The 16,105-nt window shown below is 40.4% G+C and overlaps 1 protein-coding gene across 4 annotated transcripts in view; it reads left to right on the top strand.

Moving 5' to 3' along the window:
• frmpd3 (FERM and PDZ domain containing 3) overlaps window positions 1-14,952 on the top strand; it is a 102,719-nt gene extending 87,767 nt beyond the window's left edge. For 3 of the 4 annotated variants that reach the window (XM_014412028.3, XM_076892074.1, XM_004540972.5), the window contains 10 exons: window positions 779-886; window positions 2,579-2,710; window positions 3,713-3,832; window positions 4,048-4,184; window positions 4,709-4,835; window positions 5,188-5,277; window positions 5,354-5,533; window positions 5,698-5,833; window positions 6,537-7,430; window positions 7,951-14,952. In XM_014412028.3, coding sequence (XP_014267514.3) covers window positions 779-886; window positions 2,579-2,710; window positions 3,713-3,832; window positions 4,048-4,184; window positions 4,709-4,835; window positions 5,188-5,277; window positions 5,354-5,533; window positions 5,698-5,833; window positions 6,537-7,430; window positions 7,951-10,751 — 4,725 coding nt within the window. In that variant the 3' untranslated portion in view covers window positions 10,752-14,952. The remainder of the gene's footprint in view (window positions 1-778; window positions 887-2,578; window positions 2,711-3,712; window positions 3,833-4,047; window positions 4,185-4,708; window positions 4,836-5,187; window positions 5,278-5,353; window positions 5,534-5,697; window positions 5,834-6,536; window positions 7,431-7,950) is intronic. The other variant, XM_076892082.1, reaches the window with a different exon arrangement.
• Window positions 14,953-16,105: the final 1,153 nt, after the last annotated feature.

The following is a 16,105-nucleotide window of genomic DNA, read 5'->3' as shown; positions in this document are numbered from 1 at the left end:
AGAGAGAGAGAGAGAGAGAGAGAGAGAGAGAGAGAAACAAGACAAGAAAAACAGAGCTGGATTTTGGGAGGGAGGTTTATGGAGGATTTTATTTGGGCTGTGAGGCCGTTTCCTGCAGAATCATTATGGCTTATCACAGTAAAACCAACTCAAACTTCATCTCATTACACTACCTTTTTTTTCTTGATCACAAGTGCAGCTCTTTGAAATTACACAATGACAACTTGAACATTTTTTTCTGAGCAAGACTTTTTTTTGAAAAAGATGATATTGAGGGAAGAGTGGTATCACATCACATTTTAGCAAAAAAAGGGGGGAAACGGGAGAAGACGCGAACTGCATATCGCAACTTTTCTATTAATGTGTGCTTTAAGTCCAAAGCAGTAACCTTGAATAGTGCTTGTCCTCTTATGCTTTCCCTCACCCTACTCTGCAGTGAGTGCTTCCACTCCCACCATCCAATTTTCTTTGCATGGCATACATATTGAATGGGTAGATCAGAAAAAGTGAATAGGCCTTTCTTTGATCATGATACAACGCATGGGTTCGGCATCGTAAGGCAGGCTCTGGAGGTTCCTTTTGAGGCTGTCCGGAGTTCAGTTAAGAATCACTCTATTGTTCTCGTAAGGCCCCTTTGTTTCTTAGATCCTCCCTTTGCAGTGCTTTTTATTATTGCCTTTCGCCAACGAGTAAAGCTGATTGTGTTGATTTTTTTTACAGCAAAACTAGCTCACACATGCCTTTCCTGGGCTAAACACAGGACTTTTTTCTCTTTCAGACAATGCTCAAGGACGACTCTTTGCTACTCATACCAAATGTGTTGAAGGTGTTCTTGGAGAATGGACAGATCAAGTCATTTACGTTCGATAGCCGTACCACTGTTCGGGTACGTACAGCCTACAGCTGAGCACAGGGGAAAGGGCAACAGGAATTACCACATGATTACAGCAATGACTTAGTGCCCCTATAATCATTAATTTTATTTGACTATGGTTGAAATGGCTCCTCGTGAAGTAGATGAAGATGTGAAGTGATAATTCGTGGTGATAAACTGCAGTTCCCTCATCCCTCTTTATTGTTTTGCTATAAAAAAGCTGGAGAATATAGTTGAAGTCAGACTAAAAGGGAAATGTATGATGGATGTACATTCATCATACATACCCATCTTGTGTTTTGGTTTTTGCGTCTTTTCTTTTTTTTTGGTGTCGACATAAATCCATTTTGTAGCAAATAAATCGTTAAAGTACATTTTGGATCAGAATACAGAAAGACTATCAACACAATCAAATTGCCATAAGTAAATAAACAGTTTAACCACAAATCTGTCAAGCTAAGAGCCCTCAAAGTTTATATAATTAATCACAGGTTTCAGAAAACACAGAGGAAAAAAAAATAGCTTTAATTCTATGAAACTTTTTTCCTGGCAGTTTCTGGAATGTAAAATCTCATTAAAGTGATTAAGGTCATAAAGCAACAAATGAATTCAGTCAGACAGAGGTCATTTCTGTCTCTATGTCAGCCTCTAAGATGAGTGTGACATCTCCGAGCAGACTCATTAAATGGACTCTATTAGATTTTACAAATCTCTCTTCTGCTCATGGAGGGTGAGGGAGAAAAGAAAAAAGAAAACTCAGAAGCACTTTAAAGGAGAGATAGCGGAAGCTCTCTCCTGTCAGCCTAATTAAATGGAATTTCAGCATAATAAGAAAGCTCAGATCAATAATACAATACCGCAGATTTAATCAATGGTACAAGAGGATGCCTACTTGTATGGCTATTAGAGTATCTGTCAACTAAAGAAGCTTCCCTGCGGTGTTTTTGGCTGCATTCTGTGGCTCCTTCACTTGATAGTGTGGCTTCCCCCAAGCGTCATTTAATGCAAAGCACACAGATCAATAGCATTAAAACTGCTTATCTTTTAGGGACAGCTATTGGAATACATCAGCACAAGTCAACTAACTTCTTGATGGGCAGCAAAGCATTTAGTGTACTTGCTTTCTTTTGCAGTTGTTAATAAGAGTCCATATAAAAATTCATTACCAAAATGCAGTAACATCACTACATTAGACTCCTTTTTTCATGTCCGTGCAACTTAGAGTCCGAAGAAATTATGAAACCTTATCCTGAGGCATTGCCAGCAGTGAGGAATGATAAGTCATAAATGTCCCCTTAGATGGTACTCTCTGCATTTTAGAAAGATGATACAAGAAGCTCTACATCATTCATAGATACTGATCTGCACTGAGGTAAAATGTTTTCCCTGCACACTCCAACGTGCTGGAATTATTTTCCTAAATCGGTTGCAGTCACTGTGCACAATATAGAATATCTATAAAAGCTCTCTACTGCACAAAATGGCAAAACATAATATCAAAGCACAGAGATTTGAGTGAAAATACTCACTACAATGATATCAATGATAAAATGCACCACATAAACATGGAGGGAGGGGGGTTCAAGGGTTCAAGGTGAAAAGTAGCTTCAGTACAATGAATGTTCATATTTCTTGTAGCTTAATGTATTCTTACTGAGGCAGTGTATCCCAGTCACTCATCTGCTTCCATCTCATTTCCTCCAGGATGTGATCTCTTCCCTGCAGGACCGCCTTTCACTGCGCTACATCGAGCACTTTGCGTTGGTGTTGGAGGCAGGTGGTCTGGACCAGAATCAGAAGTTGCATCTGTTGCAGGAGAACCAGCCACTGACACATGTAAGAAACCTAAAATGAAAAAAAGAAGAAGACTTGTCTAAAAACACTTCAAATTTTATACATGCTATGTTAAAAGTGATTTTCTGTGTTAAAAAATAATAACAGAACAAAAGCCTACCCACCAAAAGTTGTTGTCACTGAAAAGTTTTTTTATAACTACATTTACATGAAACTGATAGGACATGTTCCCCTACCAATAAATCCAATATCTTCAGATAACCAGCAGATTAAAACACAGCCCTTGTTATTGAGAAGCAGTATTGCCTACTGCTATACCAGAGGTTCCCACGATTGTTTGAGCAAAAATTGAAATTCATCAGACCTGGTAGCCTTTTTCCAGTTGTCTTCTCATCAATTCTGGTTGCAGTTCCCTGTTCTTGACCACACAAGTTTGACATGTTGTTCATTCAGAGATGCTCTTCTGCACACCTTGGTTAAGTGATGTTGCCTTCCTATTAGCTGGAAGCAGTCTGGCCATTCTCTCCTGACCACTGGCATCAACAACCAACAATCAAAAACCACTTTTTCTCACAGACCTCCTGAATATTTTCTCTTTTTTTGGATTATTCTCTGTGTTGCAAAAGGGACACATAAAAAAGTTTCAGGGAACTGGCCCTCAAGGACTGGAGTTTGAGACCCCTGCAGTAGATCATCAGTTTCTGAAATACTCAAATCACCCATCTGGCACCAACAACCATTCCACATTTAAGGTCACTTAAATAACTATTTTTCCATTTTGATCCCCGTATTGAACTTCAGCAGGTGATTTTGATCATTAAACATTTTTGCCGTACTACACCTTGACTAAAATGACACATAAACAGAACTCACCGTGAAATGCCAAGATAGTGCAGATTGATTCATGATGCATCAGTCTTCTCTCTTCACTTAAATGATACTGAAATGACTAAATGAAATATGAAATAAATGAAAATGATACTGCAATATGTGAATAAAATCAAAGTTATTTGGTATGTGGTTGATATAATTGTATTCCCACAGGTGGTGCATAGAACCTATTTCCAAGGGATGAAGTGTCTGTTCCGCATTTGCTTCTTTCCCAAGGACCCTGCAGATCTGCTAAGAAGGGACCCCGCTGCATTTGAGTACCTTTATATACAGGTAAAGCATTGGATTAAAGGAAGATTAAAACAGATGTCAACAGTCATGATACTTTTGAAGTTGCCATCTCCTCAAAGTGCTGTTTGAGCCAGAGCAAACAGTTTTCTTGCAGTTGTTCTTTGGGAATATGAGGAAATCGAAACAAATCAATAATACATTTTAAAAACAATTTGGAAAGAGCACTATACAGAGAATGTGTCATCATGTCCTCACAGAGTCGCAACGATGTCATCAAGGAGCGTTTTGGCATGGACTGGAAATCAGACGTCACGTTACGATTGGCCGCACTTCATATTTACATCACTGTGTCCTCTGCAAGGCCCAATCAGAAGATCTCCCTCAAGCATGTCGAGTAAGTCCACAAAAAAGTGACGTTTTCAGAAATTATAGAGGGGGGAAAAAAAACCCTGATCTATTGCATTCTTAACCTCATTAACCATTCTGAGTCCCTTAGTGACGTTTGTTCATTCAACAATATCTAAATGATTAATAATTAATCCCAGCAGTATTAAAAACTCAAATACTTAAGGATCATTTTCTGCAGGTCATTATGAAAAAAAGAAAGCCATTGCTTTGTGAAATTACATCTCTCCCTCAACTTGCCCACTTACTCTTCGAAACCTCGACCTAGCAAGTAATTAGCTTCGACTATCACAACCACAGAAGCAGAACAGGTTCAATGTGCTTGTAATAGACTTAGGATAGCCATGTCAAACCAGGGCTGGTAGAAGATGTCAGCCAGGCTCACTACATCTTCCGATAGGATGAAAGAAAACTTCTTTGGTCCTGCAGTTATGACATCCTCCTTGTACTCTTGCACGCCACTCTGTTTGTCTTTTGCGTACACTTCTGCTATCCTTCTCTGTGTTTTCACAGAAAAGAGTGGGGTCTAGAGCCTTTCCTTCCACTTACTCTACTTCCAACAGTAAAGGAGAAAAACGTGTGCAAATCCCTGTCTCAGTTGCTGAAGACATACCAGCATCCACCACCATCGGGGAACAAGGTTTCTTCATATAAAACATTTTATCAGTAAAAATCTAAACCATTTTAATGACTGCAATAGCTTGTATCTTGCTGGATGATTTTATATGTATATGCATGCAAATGCTCCATATTCTTGATTACTATTAATGCAAACCCAAAACCTCTGCTGGATCTTAGTTTATTGTATAGAATCTTTATGTCTGCTTGATAATCATTCCTTTCGACAAGCTCTTCATCCTTACAGATGTAACTGTTGCATAAGAGTTTATTAGAAAGAACTGTGGCTCAAGAGTGCCCCTAAGAGGCTGTATGGAGCACTAAAGGTGGACTGGTCTTTATTAAAAGATTCTTCTTTATCATTCTGTTGACAGGTCCCTCCACTGCAAGGAAAGCTGCAGTACATGCGTGTGCTCAATGACCTTCCACCTTTTGGTGGAATACTGTTCCATACTGTTGGACTGGTAATATATTTTTGGATCATTCGTCTGTAAAATGTCCATCCATCCATCATGGTAAAGTTGCTGTGTTCTTCTGTAGGAGGAGAAACAATCAGCTACAACCCTGTTGGTGGGTCCTCGACATGGCATCAGTCACGTTATTGATCTGAAAAATAACCTCACAACGGTTTTGGCCGAGTTCAGTCGGGTGTCTAAGATCCAGCTCTACCGTGAGAGCCAGGGAGTGGCTCGTGTGGAGGTGACAATCCATGAGGCCAAGGTATCATTACAAAGTGCCAAAAGTTTCATATTACAATAGTTTAAAACTTAACTTTGGAAATACTACAATTGTTTAGTATACACTGGTCAACAGTTAAATTTGATAAGGTCTATGCTTGTCCCCTATTAAGTCTCCTAATTCTCTTTCGTGACATTCCCTTACAGCCACTGGTTCTCCTCATGGAATGGCCTGATGCCAGTAACTTTGCGTGCCTCATCTCTGGTTACTTCAAGCTTTTTGTAGATCCTAAACGTACAATCTACTTTAGAACCCCGGGTCAGTCGCAGCTGACCAAGGCAGGTATGTCACTTTTAACCTCTGTTGTTCATTTGCAAAATGCCATGTTGATGCTGAACTACATGCCCACGCCCAAGTAAAGATTTAATTTAAAACTACAGAATACAACATTGTTTCCTTAATAGTTTAAGTTGAACAACATCACACATTCAGAGTCGTATAAGTGTCTTTCTTCCGGTTTCGTATTAGACACTGCATGTCAGGAAATTGGCAGTCTTCATTATGTTCAGTCTTCATGGACATTGATGGACACTGCTTGAAATCATTACCTGATTATCCAGAGTATCCTGGAAATCCCATCCCATGGCGCCCTCTGCTGTCTCTCTTCCCATCTCCATCTTGACTCATTTGGAAAAAAAGTAGTCCATATTTCACTTTTACACAAAATATCAACTGAAACTGATTAACTGAAATGTATTTTTGCTGTAATCATAAACATTTGCTGTCCAGACATGAACAGATCTGCTTCCATCTGCTGTATCAACCTTTAGTCTACATCAAAGAAGAACAGTACCATTCTATCATCACATCCCACTGAATCTAACCTTCTAACTTCAAACAAACTTCAACGTTCAATTTTCATTTTTGAAATAAATAATCCCCATGTGACCACCAGCTGCCGCCTGCTTTTCCATCTGGATCTTCTCTGTCCCCATTAGTTTTTAACTCCTCAAACTCTCCACTCCTCTGACAATTCTATCCTCAGATTACAGAAGTTCCTACCATGCACACCCACGCTCTGGGGCAGCCAGCTTGCCAAGTGGAGGGCGACGAGGAGACGAGAGGGAAAGCTCGCACAGGGAGTCAGGGTCTTCAAGGGCCGTGGTTCCCGCAGAACCTCAGCATCTAGGCCTGTGTCATGTCCACCTTCGAGAACAACAACAATTTCAGGATCTCCAAACGCATGCCGAAGCAGAACTCGACATCAATGAGAACTTTATTTCACAGGAGCCACCCGGACGGCCCCGCACAAAGTCAGATCCCACCCAGCAAAGTACAGAGGAAATAGCCGGAGTTTTAGAAAAGCCAGCAGTGGAGAATGCTGGATTTAGAATCCGAGCACAAACAATGGGTCAATCCCAGAAAATGTCACGATACTTCTGTGACTCCTGCAAAGCCAGGCTTAGGGCAGAGGGTCTCTCACCTGCAATGAACAGCAGTGGAAGCTCTGGGAAACACTGCTCCAGTACTTGTGCCTCCCGAGATGGAGGAGCTGTTGACCTGACAGCTCTACCACCACCACCTGGGAATGAAGAAGAGGACGAGGAAGAGGCAGTTGGCGGTGGAGAGAAGCTGCAACCACCACCACCTGCCATTGCTGCCCCACCACCTGGCTTCAGGGACAACAGTTCTGATGAGGATGACCCAAAGAGAGGGAGGAAGGCTCGTACCAGTGCCAGCACCGCGGTCGCCTCTGGAAAGCTGTCCCAGGCAAAGGAAGATGTGCCTGTGACACTTATTGATAATGTGGCCACAAGAACGGTCCGAGATCATGCCCAGGAGCTTGATGACGCTCTGGTGTCCACCTTACAGGCACTTGAAGCTTTGGCTGCCTCTGAGGATTACCCCCATCACCCTCAACAGCCAACACAGACTGCAGGTCAACAACCTCAGTCATGCCACTGTTCTCAAAATACACATGTACAAAACAGGCCATGGATTATGTACTGCCAGTAAACAGTATTACCATACATTTGCAATACATCATTTTAGTTCATTAATATCCAACTAGAAAGATATTTTAATTAAGCTTAAAATAATGTTGTCAGTCATCTAAAAAATAGCAGATTTTGCATGAATAAGGAATCAGTAGCTGCCTATTTAAGTCGTGTGCTTAAAAAAACAAGCCAACCAAATTTTTATATCTGCCTAAAATAGAGGCACTTACACTCATAGAGCTGTGCACACGCAACCCACAGTACTCTTGTGTCTTGTGTGGAAAACCCATTGATGCATAAAATTATCTGAAGAGATTTGATCCCGACTGATTTTCAGTTTCATTATCACAATTTTATCAGTCAGCTGGAAATATCAGTTTCCACAGAACACTATGAAAATGTTCTCTTTTTTTTAATTTCGTGTGTTATTCTAACATTATACTGTGTTGCTCTCCTCTTCAGGCCTGATTGTCTTAGCTGCTATTACACCTGAGTCATCACTGGACTCAGGCCATGAGACCAACTCTTCTGAATTGACAGACGTTTCTGAGATGGTGTCGGCTATGAAACAGAACCAGAACCAGGCCTACCTGCTGGCTCACCATATCAACAAGGATCGGATCCTCTGCCGCCGTGACTTTCCCCTGGCAATCCCTGGCTGCACTGCAAAGACCATAGGGACTGGGGCCTTCTCCGTGGGTCAGATCCGTGCTGGCTGTCCACCCAAGCAAGTAATCCTGAGCAAGACTGTTCCCTTTAAAGTCAGCCCAAGCCAGGACTCTGCGGTTCTCAGTGTTGTGACAGAACAGGCGGGCAATCATGAAACTACTCAGATTGAATCAAAAGGGGAATTAAAAGCACCCACCAAAGCAAACACCCCAGAGCCCCCGTCTAAACCACCTGTGGAACTTAAGGCTTCTGGTGCTTCACACACAGAGCAAGTCAGCAAAGATCAAAAGTTAGTAAATTCTTCTGGGGAGACAGTGAGAGAAAATATCTCTGATGGTATAAAGGGGAAGACAGCAGTACCTCTCAATACAGACCCTGCAAACAAAGCCTTACCTAGTCTCTTGTCTGTGGATAGAACTGCCACTGCCAAGATTTCCCCCTCTAACATGTGCCAAGATGCCGAGACTGCCTCTAGTGAGACCATGAAGCCTTCAGCCTCTACAGAACTTCTGCCAGTTGATGACCTTTTCTGTACTTGTCCAGTACAACAGGAGTCTACATCTCAACTGAGACTAAAAGACCCACAGGTTCAGAAAATAGTCGTGTTTCAATCCTCATCTCCCACAGATGATGAGCGCCTTCGAGCCAAAGGTCTCCAGCTGGCTAACAACAAAGAAAATGCGGCGAAAATAGGACCAGAACCTAATTTGGCAAAACCCAGCCCACAAATACAAACCAAGTACTCCCCTCGTTTGCCTCCAAAAGCGGAGAGAAAAGAAACAGCTGAAAGCAAAACTGAGGGTGCCCTGGACAAATCACAACCTGAGTCGCAGAAATGCCCAGTGAAATCCTTACCTATTTTAGATGATCCAACAACCCCTAGTCACTCTGTAGATAAAGTCTCCACTCTCCCTGCCAGAGATTTGAAGAAACAGAGCAGTGGTAAGGGGAAGTCCCAGCGCAGTGCTCCCTTCCTGAGCTTTAGAAATCTTCTTTCAGCCACATTTCCAGCGAGAATGCGAAGAGAAACAGATGAGCGCAGGGCTCAGCTGCAGAAAGTTCGCCAGTATGAGCTAGAGTTTTTAGAGGAGCTGCTAAAACCAAAGTCATCGCAGGGAGAATTTATGCCCCAAGGTTCCTCACCCGTACCTTCAGGAACTCCTTGTTCCTGCCAGCTCCGTTCCAGTCCAGTCCTTAAGGCACCAGGGATCTCCAGGGAGCAGCGACGCAGTTGTGACTGCAAGCGAATGTGTAGGGGGATGCGACTACCTGACACACCAGTTGGCTCTACAACGGAGACTCAAAACAGAGGTAGAGAGAGAACTGTCTCGAAGACCCCTCCTGCAGTCTCCAAAGCCCCTCAAACCCAAGGTGCTACGAGGAGACCTCAGACTTTGGAGATCAAAACCACACGAATACGATCTACAAGTCTTGAGTCAAGAGAGCCAAGAGGAGAACATGGCTCCTGCTTGCCCACCTGTACTTCTCAAACAGATTGCATGGGAGCGCCACAATATAAGAAGCTTCAGAGGCGATACAGCATTGGAGAACTGGACAACAGCACTAGCACACCTGTGTATGCTGAGGTAAAACCCAAAGCCAAAAGTCTCGAGAAGGAGATGGAGAGAGTGAGAGCCACAGGGCTGAGGCTCCCCACCCCAGTAGAGCCAGTCCACACTCAGTCCCACCAGGAGGGGAAAGGGAAAAAGGGTGTGTTTTTCATTCAGGGAGAGGAACTACTGCGTGAAAACAAAGAAGGGACTGGAGAGGTGTTGCTGACCATACCTAGCGAAGACAGTGATGACAAAGACAAATGCTGCTCATTCTGTTTTTGCTACCGGAAGTGTGAGGCTGCAGACGAAAGCAGCGAGAAAGATGAACTTTCATACTCAATACCCCTTCAGGTCCTTCCAGGCATGGAGCTGGACTCACATACCTTTCCTGTCGTAAGCAAAACCCTCCAGGTTCTTAATGCCGAGGACTGCAGCGGGGACGAAGAGGAGGTGGAAGAGGAGGAACCTCAGATGCAGGAGATTGACCTGAGAGCCTGCGGTACACTGGAGGGGAGCCTAGCTCGGGTGCAGGCTTTACAAGGGAAAACGTTTAGCTTGCCCGATGGTTTTCTAAATGCTCAATTGGATGCTAATGAGTTGTTGGCTATCCTGCGTCACTGTGCTAACACCCCACAAGCTGAGGGTGAGGCTCGCCTTCAACCTTCACGGATTACAGAGTACAAACAGGAGCTGGCTGTGCGCTTCAAAGAATTCAGAGCATCTTGTCGGAGAGTGGCGAGTGTTGAAAAAAGTCCAACACGCATGCTTGCTGTTGTCACGGCTAGCTTTCAAGTGTTGTGTGAACTAACTCAGACTTTCATCAAACTGGTCAGAGGGGTTCGTTCAGAAGCCCAAAGGCTGCAGCTGTTGAGAAAAGTTGAGGAAGTTGCCATCAATTACACTTTGCTGTTGCGTGCAGCAGAAGAGTCAATGGGGCACTCAAGCAGCTTACCGACAAAAACAGTGAGCCCCCAAGTTTCCTCCAACGCCAATAACATGAGCTCCCTCACTCGACCCATCAAAACTTTGCCTTTGCAGTAAGATGAAATCAGAACAGTCCTGAATGTGGGTGGCAACTCTATCCAAATTCATTGTTTATTTATTTATTATTTACATTTTTTACGAGATGTGCAATGAATCATCTTCAGTAAAAATTGCAATGCAACTGTTCCATCACATGTTTACAGGCCCTGAGGTAGCCTCGTGGATCTTATTATGAAGTAGAAAGATACACCAAACTAATGCACAATGGGATATGAACCCTACACAGACTGGATGATACAGGGCTAATCACCTCATATCAATATTCACAATATACATAAATGATTATAGTATAATATTTTATATGTAATGTATATTTGAGTTGTGTCTACCTAGCAAATAATATAAAGTTTTGTGAAGAAAAAAGGTGAAGAATATATTTGAAATGTATTGAAACAAGAGAACTATTAAAATTATAACACATCAGAAATAAATGTATGCTTTGGACAAAAATATTTCAGAAGTCTCGTCAAGTATAGCAACTTCTGTAAAGTACGTAGTCCAAAGGGTTGGCTGGTTGGTTAGATGGTGTTAGATGGTGTTTGTGTTTATTGAATTTTCTGTTGTAATGCAAACTGGTCTCTGCTAGCTATGTTGACAGTGTGAAATACTGATACAAGAGTCAAAATGTAAGTGACAGTGTTGGAAAATGAAAAGCACTCAAAGACAAGTATAAATATTTAACTATACTGATAAACACATGCCCTTTCTCTCACTATAAAGGTGCAGGTATGAAACAGACCTGCTCAGGGCAGAAAATGTAGCATAGATTCAAGTCACAATCTTATTCACGGTACAGTAATGAGTGTTGTTACCTCATTCTGCTGCAGAGAAGGCATACCCACAATGTACTTAGTAACACAGACTGTATTTTATGCCACCACTAATCCATAGCTCACTTGCACCTCACCAATTGTTAACAATAGTTTATACACACCCACCTGCAAGTGAGTAGGCTTATCCTTAGGACTTTGCACAACCTCTGAAACTAGTTCTGAAGTTGAACTGTATCTTTTAATGTTTGATTCGCTGTTTCCAAGAGAGTTAATGCCGCTATTTTTTTTTTCACAATTCATCTCCTAAAAGTGAATGCTGATCAATTTTAAAAGATTCCCCTGTTTTTATTTAAGTTTTCAGAAACAATATAAACAAATTTGCTTTCTATGTGCTGTTACACATTGTGCAATCTAGCAAATATTTAAGAACACATAAAGTAGTTTTCTATGTATTTTAATAAAACTAACACATCATTTCCTGTCTGAAATCTTCTTTGTGTCTCATCCTCTTGTTATTCCTGGAAATTACAGCAAGAGCCTTTAGAATTTATGCCAGCCTAACGTGTGTAGTGGATGTGCTATTAAAAGAAAGTGCTGTGAAACCGTTTACCAATTATCAGAGGCAATTGGGCTAAATAACAAAAATACACAGGAAATGCAACTTACTGTTTTGAATAAAAATAAGATTGATCAGTCAGTTTTAAATCTAATGGTTTGCATGATTTAAGAAATCATCTGGTCCACAAAAGGTCTTAAAATAAACTGCAAACAACCTCAGATGAATAACAACACATGATCCGGTGCACCATGTCATTATTTTATTTTTTTAAATTTCTTTTTACAAAAACTAAGCCAAACTGTAGAAGCAGTGTCTGAAAAAAACCCAGTGACACCCTGTGAATCAGTAGCTTGCAGAACCACTTTTAACAGGAATAACTTGAAGTGATTTTTTTCTGTTTTGACTTATTCATCAATCCCATTGTTGTGGAGAAATTTTGGCCCACACTTCTTTGCAAAGTTGCTTATTTAAAGTGGAGTTTACATTTGTTTATGCACAGCACTGCATTTGAATCCGATTGAGGTTTGGACTTTGACTGGGCCATTGCAACACCTTGATTCTTTTCATTTTCAAACATTCTGTAGATTTGCTGCTGTATTTGAGATCAGTGTCATGTTGCACAGCTCAATTTAGCCATCAGACAGATGGCCTTACATGTGACTCTAGAATATTTTGATAAATGAGTTCATGGTTGACTCAATGACTCCCAGTTCCTGTGGCTTCAAAACCTGTCCTGTTTATGCTGATATGTTGTTTTGGGCTTTCACCACTGTGAATTATGGAGAGACAGACTTCTGAGGTCTTGTGGTCTGTTCAAATGCTGTCATGTTTTTTTAGGGAGAAGAGTCTCCTGGTAACCTTTCAAACAAGACTTACTTGTTTAGTTTTTTTATAATTGAACTGTCATAAAGTTTAAAATTTAACATGCTAACTGAGCCCAGTAAAAACTGAGATGTAGCTCTTGGGTTTTTTTGCAGTTTCTCTGAGCATTGCACAGTGTGACCTGGGAATTTGTTGGGATGTCCAGTACTTGGCAGATTGGCAACTTTCTTGAATGATTTCCACTTTTGAATAGTTGAATGATAGCCTTCAAATTCTTTGGAAATGGCCGTTTAACCTTTCCCAGAGTGATGGGTAGCACTAATTGCTTCTGTAAAATTGATGCTGATTCCTTTGATCACAAACCTGAATCTTGCAGATGAGCACTGTCAGAACATCTGCTTTTACAGAGGTGCTCACACTTGCTTAAGAGATGATCAGTTTACCAAGTACATCTAATTAGCAGCCCATAGCTGCTGCTTACATTTGTGGTTTCTATAGAAGCAGGAAGGGTGTACATAATTTTTCACATGATGCTTCTGCATTTGGCTTAATTTTTTTTAATTTTTTGAATAAATAAAGAAACTTTAATATTTCATGTGTCAAGTACCCTTATGAAGATACCGAGGCCAAAACATTAACATGTTTGTTGGCAAGGCAAAATACATTGCGAAATTAAGAGTTGTTAACTATTTACCTTAAGTTTTGTGCTAGTGCTAACTTATTCCCCCAGGAACTCGACACTGAACTTAAAATTTTTTGGTTTAGTACCACCGAGTTTTATTTACTTAATTTTATCACCTGGTAAGGACCCGATGATTGTTTTTATCATGTACTAATAAGTAAATCTTAGAACTGAAAGAGGGTGTGCTCTTTTTTTACATAAATGTAAATTATGAAAACATCTGTGACAACACTGCTTGTAAGGATGCTGAATGTCAAGCGGTAAACATGCTGCATAAAGCTAACTTGCAAATGTTCAATATTTTAGCATTTACATTTAATTTAAGCACACCTAAAAAAAACAAACTTAAATTATATCAAAGTGTTTCTTTAAACATAATCTCTTTTATTCAATTCTTTTTTAAAATAGATTAAATCTTTGATTACAGAAATATACCTCTGAGTGGTTCTACATTATCCTCATAACATAAATAATCATCAGTAACAGCAAATGTGGCACTTATTACACCTATACTGTGATATGCATTTTGTATGAGAGTTTCACCTTCAGTATGAAGGCCATTGGCACTGGTGTCTTGGTTTTATTGAGCACTTTCTTCTAAAAGTTTTTTTCCTGTTGATGTGTCATTTCCATAACCATAAGCAGTGTTTTCTTCTTCACTGTACTGCATGTTTCCCTTTACGTATTACACTTTCAGGGGCAGACACTTTGACCATTGAAGGTAAAGATACTATTTGTATAGATCATTTTCCACTTCTAAAATAGAAAAAAGAGGCAAAACTGAAATGGTATGATGGCAACATATTAATGTTTTGAAAATGATATTCAGTATGGAGATGTATAATTTTACAGTGAAAATGTACATAATAAGATGATTCATTAAAAAAAGAAGAAAGAAACACTTTTAAAGCATCACTTGTATTCAGATTTATCCAACACTATGCTATTTTGTAAATAGGACAAAGCAATACATATCTGTATGGTAATTATTTATAGTAGTAATGTAACATAGTGACTAATAGCAAAACATATATTTTAAAGACTATATTATGATTATAAAGCATGGGACATGTTTATTTTTATAATCAAAAATAGCAGACAATGTTCCCTCATCAGCATATTTCCACATTATAATAAACATTCTTTGTGGTTGTCATTGTTCCAGTTGCTTTGCTTAAACTGTGTGGAGTAGTCTGTGCTTCATTCATACGAAGAGCTCACCCTGATTGATCCATTGTTTCTTTATGTGCACCTATTCATTCCTGTCTTTATTTACTGTCAATGATCTTGTCGTCAGTGTGGTCTTCTGTCTGTGTACAAGTTAACCCATGTTTTAAGAGCAATAAAGCATATTATATAAACTTCTTCAGAGAATTTGACAATGACATTGCACGCACTAAAGTCGAGCTAATGCCAGGCTGTCCATTAAAATGACTTTGAACGAGTAAGTCATGTGAAAGACTACCAGGAAAGGTTCTTGCTGCTGTCTTACTGCCTTTTGCTAAAAACTGATGTTGACTTAGCAGTGCAAACGGCACTGACTTGGCACAATACCAACTACTGACATGGCTATGATATTGCATATATTTTCGTGTGCTGTGCTTAATGTTAAATATTCCAAATCACATCAGGCCACAACCAGATTAGCCAAAACAATGCAGTAAGATTGTGGAAGTTACAAAAGTGTCAATAGTTAAAGATAAAAACAACAGCAACAATAACTTTCAGTGGAAGTAACAGAGCAGAGTTCCAGGAAAGAGGTGTAGTTTGTTACCCCTGAGATGAATTGTACCAAAAAGCTAATGCAATATTAAATCAAGAGACACTACTTCCACCTTTACATTGTGCTACGTTCCTGTTAAAAGATATTTGCAGCCAAATTAGGTGTTTAATCCTCTCCATTACTGAGATCGCTCCACTCTTCCCCTCCAACATTTTTTGTGCAGCACAAGTATTGCCCCTTTGGAAAAATAAATGCATGAGTAGATAACATATCATTTATCCAGAGTGTCAGCCATTTTCCTGAAGCTTCTGTTACCCAGCATGTTTAGTGGACACATACCTTTGGCCAGATGAAATGTGATTGTGTGGGTGATTGTAGTATGTTTGCAAGCTGGAACGATAAGTTCACGTGGTGTACAGTTTCACTTTCATGGACATCAGGGTAATGTTGGACAATTTTCATTAGCGACCATTGCCTTGTTGTTCTTGGTCTTCATGCATTCAGCATACTGCAGTTTGTGGTGTGTTTTGAGGCACTCTTCTTGGTTATCGTCACTTGCATTAAATCAGAGTTGATGATGATCCACTTTGAAGAACAAGCCTTTTACTTTCTGCCAGACTTGTCCAGGAAACTTCAGCACACATGCAGGCACGTGGGCGAACACTGATTTGGGGAGTGCTTGATTTGCTTTGCATGCTATTCACAGAGTACGCATTTATTCATCTGGTTCCATGAAAACACAGCTTTACAAAATCCAGAGTTTCATTTCCTTATTTATACGGTCAGTGTAAA

The sequence above is a fragment of the Maylandia zebra genome, linkage group LG2 (assembly GCF_041146795.1).
Source record: "Maylandia zebra isolate NMK-2024a linkage group LG2, Mzebra_GT3a, whole genome shotgun sequence".
Taxonomy (NCBI): Eukaryota; Metazoa; Chordata; class Actinopteri; order Cichliformes; family Cichlidae; genus Maylandia; species Maylandia zebra.
Note: the sequence above shows the minus strand (reverse complement) of the source record. Positions and strands in the feature narration are given on the sequence as shown.